This window comes from Pteropus vampyrus, unplaced genomic scaffold, assembly GCF_000151845.1.
Source record: "Pteropus vampyrus isolate Shadow unplaced genomic scaffold, Pvam_2.0 Scaffold357, whole genome shotgun sequence".
Taxonomy (NCBI): domain Eukaryota; kingdom Metazoa; phylum Chordata; class Mammalia; order Chiroptera; family Pteropodidae; genus Pteropus; species Pteropus vampyrus.
Genome location: NW_011889138.1, coordinates 877,141 through 886,530, shown reverse-complemented (window position 1 = coordinate 886,530; position 9,390 = coordinate 877,141). Strand labels below are relative to the sequence as shown.

The 9,390-nt window shown below is 42.1% G+C and overlaps 1 protein-coding gene across 1 annotated transcript; it reads left to right on the top strand.

The window, feature by feature from the left end:
- Window positions 1–4,959: 4,959 nt before the first annotated feature.
- Window positions 4,960–9,134, top strand: ZSCAN5B (zinc finger and SCAN domain containing 5B). The gene is made up of 4 exons (XM_023522728.1): window positions 4,960–5,400; window positions 6,838–7,050; window positions 7,925–8,066; window positions 8,338–9,134. Exons 1-4 carry the CDS (start codon window positions 5,038–5,040, stop codon window positions 9,132–9,134), a joined length of 1,515 nt encoding a protein of 504 aa, XP_023378496.1. The 5' UTR covers window positions 4,960–5,037.
- The last annotated feature ends 256 nt before the right edge of the window (window positions 9,135–9,390 follow it).

The window sequence follows — 9,390 nt, the reverse complement described above, 5'->3', positions numbered from 1 at the left end:
CCAGATGAAATAAGAATAAAAATTCAAAAACATAAATATAATTGAATATTAGTTTAAAAAATATATATAGTAGGTGAAATAACATTAGTTGGAACATATGATAGAATGGACACAACAGAAAAACAAATTAGAGAGGTAGAGATAACATGGGGGACTCTTCTAGAAGCCACAAAATATAGAGTCTTGGGAGATAATAGGATTCGTGAGATAATAAGATTCCACAAAAGAGGGGAAAATAAAAATGAAGAGGAGGAAATATCCAAAGAAACAATGAAGATCAGAGAGTTCCTGTGTACCCTTTACACAGGCTCCTCCAGTTACCACATCTTACATAACCCTGTAGAATGGTCTACAGCAGGAAGATGGTAATGGCCCAGAACTACTAACTAAACAACAGACCTTATTTGGATGACCAGAGCAAAGAGATAAGGGATCCTGGGTGAGAAAGAAAGGCCAACAGATCAATATTTCCCAAGATAGATTTGCTTCAGAGGCATTTAACAAAAGCATTTCGACTGAGCAAGGAGGGATCTAGTCCTGTAATTAAAATAATGCCTAGGTCAAAGCACTGATGTCTTCCAAATCTGATCATTCAGCCAAGAGTGTGAATCTAGAGAGAGAATACAATTTATGTAGAAACAAAACTGAGAGCTCAGAGTTTCATAGACAGCTACCCAAATTAGATATTTTTAGCTCAGTTGAGAAATTACAGCAAATCTGAGGTCAAAATAATAAAAGCCATGGTGCTGTAAACCTAAAACTGCTCTAAAAACATAAAGTCTAAAAAGAATTTGAAGGCTACAAACAAGAATGAGAAGAATTTCTAGAATGAAGGATTTGAATAAGTTGGATAGGTAGATGGTAGTTTTGGGCAGATCCTAGTTAATTCTGGGCATTAGCATTATTCGCATGAACTTACTGATGGAATCTGAATAGTTAAGAGGGAAAAAGATCAGAAAGCATCAGAAAATAATCATCATAATTTGTGGGGCAAAACAAGCTTGTATCAGGCCCTTTCCTGAAAGTCTCATACTCTTCAAAATCCCTTGATTCTACTCAGAAGGAGTTTGAAGTTCACGGGGTTAAAAGGCTCGTCTAAGAGTCCCCATGGATTGGAACCAAAATTAGTCTAAAGCCAACCACCCCACAATTCATCTGAAATGTTAAAAAGTTGACTTTGAACCCGAAACAAATAAGTCACTATTTGAATGGATTTGTTATGATTTGATTAACAATGGGAACCTCCAGGATAGTAATCTAATCATGCCCAGAGTTGATTAAAATTCAACCCAGACTCAATGATTCAATCAATAACATTCATGTAGAGCATTAGTCTCTCTATAAATCACCTCCCCCACCCCAGGAGGGAGGGGATCAATATACGGCTGATGTCTACATGCTTTTTTTCTGGTTTCTGTTGTTTTTATAAAAGGGTGAATTGACTAATGCAAACCGGTTATTTAATCTACCTTGAGCAAACTTTTAACATGTTAATTTCAAGATATTAAAAAATGGTAAAAAATGTTTTTAAAATTACTAATATTCCTTGTGTTTTAATAATTACTTCTCACTTGTTCAATATCTTGGTTTGCTAAATTGATATGACATCATTGTCATTCTCTCTTGGTGTATGACCTCTGCTTTTCCAAGTGTCTGCTTAGAAATATGTTCTTCTCACACTTTGCCTTGCCATCTTATTTTAAATAAAATTATTTAAGAATCACTTAAATTTTTAAAAAGTGGGTAACCCAAATGGGTTCAAACTTTTGGATCTGCAGACTCTGACTCCTGCTGACACTTCAGAAGTATGATAAATAACTCAGTGAACTGAGACAACCAACGTTGAGTCTAGCGTAGTGTTTCTGTTAGCGAGGTTTTACTGGGAAATCTAATCAACGTGATTGTCTAAAATGGTTCATTCCATGTTCTTAAACCAATCACTGGGCTAATAGGAAGTGAGGCCCGGAGCGTCTATATAAACAGAGACTTCTCAGCTCACGGCACAGGTCGAGATCCAGTCCCAGACTCAAGAAGGCTGAGAGTCAGAGGCTGAGAAGGAGGTAAGTGATGTGTGGGGGTGTCTAAGGGCACTTGGAAACAAGGACAGATAGAGGTTGGTTTCAGAAAGATTGAGGTTTATGTTCATTGTGCATTAGCTCTGAGACCTTGTGAAAGCAGTGGATTGCTCTTGTACCTCAGTATTAACTTTGATTCCTTGTATAACTCATGGTTAACATATACATGGTGTGGTTTATGTTTTAAACCAGGGGTTCTCAACTTCAGCACTATTGACATTTTCGGCCTGTCCTGTGCATTATTCACATGAACTTGCTGATGGAATCTGAATTGTTAAGAGGGAAAAAGATCAGAAAGCATCAGATAATAATCTGTAGGGCGTTTAGCAGTGGCTCCCCTCCCTCTGTGCCCAGGTTGTGACAACCAAAAATGTCTCCAGACATTGCCAGATGTCCTTGGGGCTGGGTAAGAGGACTCCTCGTTGAGAACCGCTGATTTAAGTATCAATGACTACGAACAGTAACAATGTGCCAGGCGTATTATCAGCATCCTCTTATTTTATCCTCAAACAATTTAGGGGTCGGTTTCATCATTCCGCTTTACAAGAAGGATTATCATTCTGGAAGAGTTAAATGATTTGCTCAAGGCACCACAGCTAATTAAAGCTAAAGTGTAAAATTAAAACAACCCTGAGCTGAGCAAGTGTCCCCAAATGGTCTAAAATATGAAAAAAAATCAACCATTAGGAATTTTAGGTAAATATGTTACCTTTAAATGTTTCTGTATGGGGTGCAGTTTTCCCAAAAAGATTTGTAGCCATGTCGTACTATTGCTAAAAAAGCGGTCCTGTATTTTAGTATCCACAGAGTAAATTCAAACCTTTAATGAAGGACCTGATGTCAGCCTACTAATCCAGTAAGGATCAGAGCCGTTTTCTCTAGCTGGGTGCTGGTCCGATGGCTCTCACTGGTACTCAAGTCCCCTCAGAGGTGAAATGCTGAAGCGTGTACCAGATTTTATTTCATTTTATTTTTTTTGCAGGTTGAGGCGATATATATATTTATTTATTTAATTTTATTTTTAAATGACAGTTGACATACAATACTAGTTTCAGGTGTAAAACATAGTGGTTAGACATTTATGTAATTTACTAAGTGATTCCCTAGATTAGTCTAGTACATACCTGACACCATTCATAGTTATTACAATATTATTGACTGTATTCCCTGTATTGTTCTTTACATACCCGTGATGATTTTGCAACTACCAATTTGTGCTTCTTAATCCCATCACCTTTGTCACCCAGCCCTCCAATACCCCTTCCATCTGGTAATCACCAGTTTGTTCTCTGTGTCTATGAGTTTGTTCCGTTTTGTTTATTTTGTTCTTTAGATTCCACATATAAGCGAACTCATGATATTTATTTTTCTCTGTCTGCCTTACTCTACTGAGCACAATATTCTCTAGATTCATCCCTGTTGTTGCAAATGGGAAGATTTCATCTTTTTTCACAGTTGAGTAATATTCCATTGTATATATGTATCACATCTTCATCCAGTCATCTATTGATGGACACTTAGGTTGCTTTCATATCTTGGCTCTGATTTTCTTTTTCTTTTGAGGTTCTGTGGCTTGCTTCAGTGTGAAAGAACCCAAAGTGATTAAAAATTACCAGTCGAATCCCTGCCTTCCCCAGGTTGCCAGTTACATGACACCTCTTTCAATTCCCAGGATTTCAGGCTGTCTTTTCTCACATCTCCATGTATTTTCACATATTTTTCCACCTTGTGAACACAGAAAGCTCTGGGAGCCACCTCCCTACACACACACCTCTCCTAGGGTCTCGACCTCCTGGCTCTCCCCTGACTTTGCCCAACAACCCCGCCTCCTAATTCTTTCATCAGACCTTCAGGTGGACCCTTACCTGTGGCTAGGAGGGATACTGGGCTGCATTTTTTCATCACTCTTGTACTTGGAATAAAATGGGTCTCTGGAGAATAATAGAAGGTGGCTCTTGCCTTTGGAAGCTAGATTTAGGACCTGTGAAAAACTTTTCTTTTAAAATCTCGCTTCCTGAAAATCTCAGAGTGTTAGATTTTAATCCATTTTCCGGTGTGAGATTACATATATATGATCCATTAATCCAGTAATCCAAGCAGATTAATGAGTTGTCATGGGCAGGGGGGGTGGGGGGAGTGGACAGAGAAGGGGAAGGACTGCTCACTGGGCACATGGTTTTCTTTTGGGGTGATGAAAATTAGGTTCTGAAACTAGAAAGCAGTGAAGGTTGGATTGGACGACATCACAAATGCACTTAGTGGCACGGAACCATACACTTTATAAAAGCTGAAATAGTGAGTTTTATGTTGCACATTTTGCCACAGTAACAAAATATCTGTCCCTCCCCTGGGACAAACAAAGGAAATGTGTTGGAGACAACCTTATGTTAATATTTCCCATGCTATTATACCACATGGATCCCTGGGGTGTAAGTATTTTTCTGTATTTTCCTACAGGATCCTGACTAATGCAGTGATTAAACATGAGCAGTCAAGATCTGTATCTTTTCTTGACAAGAAGCTATAGAAACTGATATGATTGTTAAAATTGATTTTAGGAGCTTCACACTTCACAACCATATTTCACTTCCAGTGAAAGAACACGGTCCCAATTTACGGATGAGAAAACTGGCCTCACCTCTACATTTAGAAATCAGAACCTAGGGGCCATTCAGACATAGAAAGCAGCACATATAGTAAAAATAGGCATCAGAAGAATAACTGGATTAACTTCTATGGTGCTGAAGATAGGACCAGTGGGGGCTGGGCATCCAGTATTAGGGGGAGGGACTTAGAAGGGAAGCAAGCGTGGAGTAAGAAGCTAAATTAATCAGATTCATTCCCTCCTCCCTGTCCCAGACTTCTGAATCCATTATAGAGCAAACGCCTTCAAATCAGTCTCTATTAGACACTGGCTTCAAGAAGTTTGCTCAAAGTTGTATTGGAAAATTTCCCAGTAAATATGGCTACTGACCAGACATTTTTGTGGAGTCATGGGAAACCCCAAGAGTCTGTGCCACTCCAAGATTTCAACATTACTGAAGGGCAAGACTGCAACGCTGAGACTTGGCACGTCACTTTTAGAGCGTTTACCGGCTCAGAAGAATCAGACCCTGTGGAAGACCTGCGGAGGCTCCAAGAGCTCTGCCATCTGTGGCTGAGGCCAGATGTCCACACCAAGGATCAGATTCTGGATAAGCTGGTGATGGAGCAGTTCATGATCTCCATGCCACAGGAGCTCCAGGTCTTAGTCAAAGAAAGTGGCGTAGACAGTTGCAAAGACCTGGAGGACATGCTAAGAAGCAATGCGAAACCCAAGAAATGGGTGAGTAGGACCTTAATGAAGGTACAGCGGGTATGGGGGCCGCGAGGTGGGGTTGGACTAGAAATGGCATAAGGGGTTTATTCAAGATTCGTGGTTCTCGAAAGGGAGTGTCTAACCCTCAGAGGACCCTTGGCCATGTTTAGAGACATTTTTGGCTGTCACAATGGGGAGCAGAGGGAATGCTACTGGTGAGGAAACTGAGGCACAGATGGGATACATCCAAACAGTGACACAGTCTCAGCCTGGGCAATAGGTCTCATGAGTCTACACACTTTACTGTCACCTGTCTTGCCTCTCATGGGGACAGTTGTGTAGGGATATTCTAGAGGTTCAAGGAAAAGGGAGCCTGACACCCGTACTTTGGTAATTAGAGTCTTGAGATGATGCTGAGGGAAAAAGAAGGAGCTGGGATAGAAACTGATATGACTGTTATAACATATCAGTTGATTGTTATCATATCAGTGGGTGTTTGACTAGACCAGGATTTCTCAAACTGGTAGTAGTGATATTTCAGGATGGACCACTCTGTGCTCTGGGGCATCCTGAGCATTGTAGGATGTTAGCAGCATCCCTTGCCTCTCCCAACTAGGTGTCAATGGCAAAACTTGGCTCTTTGCCCAATGTTCCACCAGGTAAAAATGGGCCCTGGACTAGGAAACACTTCCATGGGGACACTTTTCATTATGGTAGTTTGAGTGCCTGCATGCTTTGAAGAAAGAGTCAAGGAAGGGAAAGGGGGAAAAGAAGCAAGAGTCAAGAGAATCTAGGTGGAGATGAAACCTGGTGTAGCACATGGCATATATTTGCTCCAGTCTTGGGGATGTAAGTTCATTTAGAGGTAATTTTGTACATGAACAGGAGGGCACCAAGATAGTTCGATGTGGCAATCCTTTTCCTGTGCACTCTGGTGTGTGGCAGAATCCTTTAGGGGTGAGCTGAGGATGGGAACGATAAGCTTTGGCCACATGGTGGAAAACTTGATGTGAGGAACAGAAAAAGGTTAATCTGGAATAATCATAAAGGCATTCTTAAGACCCGGTTAAGTGAAATGTAAACCCCAAACATTTGAAGCATCTCTTTGGCAAAGTGTTAGATTTTCATCACGCCACATCTTACCTTCCTAGCTCGGGGGTGGACAAAGCATGTATCAGGATGAAACAGCTTGAGCTGATTTTTAGGTGAGGAGGCAGAAAAAATGGGGTAGGTATGCAGGTTGATCAGATATTGTGGCCAGAGTCAAATCAGAGATGTATTGTGACAATTCAAAGGTGAGACCACCTAATCTTGATCTAGGCCAGTAGTTATCCAATGCCAGGGGGTGGGGTGGTTCCACCTCTCCCCCAGGGAGCATCTGGCAATGTTGGGGTTGGGTGGGATGCATACAGGGAGTCTGAAGGCCACATCTCAGTTCTTACCTTGTTTTATTTTCTCCCACAGACCGTAGTCAGTTTACAAGGACAGAAATTTCTTCTGCGAAATTCGGATGTTGTGATGGCTGAAGCTGAGGTCAGTGACACAGATGATGTGACAGACTTGTCCAGAAAGCCTCCATCCTCTGTGAGTAAGACAGAGATACATCCTGAGAACAGCCAGAAGGTCTTCCAAAAGCTGGAGGATGTGCCGAGAATTGATGAAATGTCAAGGGGACAGGTGAGTGTCATGCTCTGATCTCTGAGGACAGGTGGGAAGTACAAGAGAAAGCAGTGGGTATAGCTGCTAGAGTGTCAAAACTGGATCCATTTACCTAGCAATTCTCATGGATACATTAAATCCAGAGACATTTCTGAGCCAGTGTGGACAATAAAGACCTGTCAACCTTTGTCCCTCTATCATTCAAGCTTTTTTTGTGTTAAGGGTGGGGAGAAGGAGATAGTTTCTGTGAAATGGTACCAGGTCAGTTTGCTGCAGGTCAGTGAACTGAAAGCTAATTTTTCTCAAAGGCACCAATGGAATGACAATTGCTCAAAGGACCAATATTCAGAATTCTGTCAATTGTTGAAATTAAAGGAGTCTCTTTGCCTTCTAGAAGACCTTTGTCAATGTCTGGAGATGTATTTGGTTGTCAAAATGGGAGTCAGCTGAGGAATGGTATTGACATTTAGTGAGTGGAGACCAGGAATGCTGTTTGTCACTTTAAAGGCACAGGACAGGCCCCCACAACAAAGATTCTAGCCAAAGTATCAGTAGTGCTGAGTTGGGAGACCTGGGTCTAGTCATTTGGCTCCCACGGTCAGAAGCTGGGGTGACAGGGAGAGGTACATCATTAGGGAACTGAGAGTGAAAACTGTGGTGTATGGACTTGATTTTATGGTTTGGTGGGTACAGATTAATGACAGACTTGGAGAATCAGGTGATGATTATATCAGGGATGATGGGGTAGTCCCAAGGAGGTCTGGGCAAATCTACAAAACTGTTAGGAAAGCTGGCATCTCTGATCAGGGAGATGGCAAGATGGGAAGAGATGAGACAAGCTATAGCTTTCCACTGACACATGTTCGTAATTATACTTGGTTGCCATTGCCAGGGTTGGGGAGTTCTGCCAGAGACTGTTCCTGAAAAAGGTGAACTGGAGGGTCTGAGACCCGCACAGAACTCAGAGGAGGATCCGATGGAAGACAAGGAAGAGATGATGACATCCCCAGAGTCCCGGCCTCTAAAGTGTCCTGGTGAATATGGAAATGGGGACTTCAGGGGGGTTAGCAACTCTTCCTAAGCCGGGTGCCGGGCTGGATTTCCATCACCACCATCTCCTGGGGAGAGCTGGCTCTTAATGCCAGGCCTTCTCCATCACCGACTTTCCAGAGAATCCTGCAGTCTAACCTCTCAAGTTTGTTGGTTGGCGAGAAAGTTCCCAGCCAACACACTGTTAGTTCAGATGTGTTGGATACTATTGCCAAAAACTTTATCAAATGTTCTGTGTTAAACTCTTTCTTCCAGAAGAGTCTGTGAGGGCAGAGGATGGGAAGAACCCCCAAGAAGCAACTTGTATTAAAAATGTGGATGCCGACGTACCTTGCACCCATGGTTCAGAGACAGAGGTTTTGACCCAGAGTTGGAAAGGAAAAGACTCTTGGAGTCCAAGGGATCCCCAAAGAAGAAAACAGGGCAATACCTCCATTCCCCAAGAGGCGCCTCAAGAAGGAGCCATGTCATTGGACACGGAGGAATTCTCCAGACAACTCAGGTCTAACTCAAAGCATTCACCAATCACCATGGGACCATTTGGTCATTCGGTGAGGAAAGAAGCCACGAGACAGACACCATATGAGTGTGGCACATGCAAGAAAAGATTTAATTATGAATCTCAGTTGAACGTTCACCAGAGGACACACACAGGAGACAGACCCTTCAAGTGCATGGTCTGTCTCAAGGGTTTCATGCAGTCCTCAGACCTCCGAGTTCACCAGCGGGTCCACACTGGGGAGAAGCCGTACACCTGTAAAGTCTGCTTCAAACAGTTCACCCACGACTCCACCCTGCGAAGTCACCAGCGGGTCCACACAAATGAGAAACCTTACCAGTGTGAAGTCTGTGACAAACACTTCAACCACAAAGGGAACCTCAATGTCCACCTGCGCACTCACTCGGGGGCAAAGCCCTACCTGTGTCACCAGTGCCACCAGGACTTTCGTCAGCTGGGAACTTTGAAACGGCACCAAAAAACACATTTGAAAGTGACCACTCAAAGATTCTGCCATCAAGCCCAAGTCCCTTCCGCTCAAGAAGGAAATTGATGGTGATTCGTCACCTGTGTTGCAAAAATGATATATGATGTGTGAAGTACTTATACAGTTTCTGGAACACAGTGAGTGTTCTATAAAATGGAATTAGGATTTTTGAATAATTATCTCTCTATTGGTTTTTGTTTTTTGTTTCATTATGTCCTATTGTTCTCTTCCTTATAGGTTTTTTTTTTTTAATGGTGCTATTCTTCCAATGAATAGCATCATTAGTTGTTTTGATAAATATTTTGTAATTAGACCAAGGCTG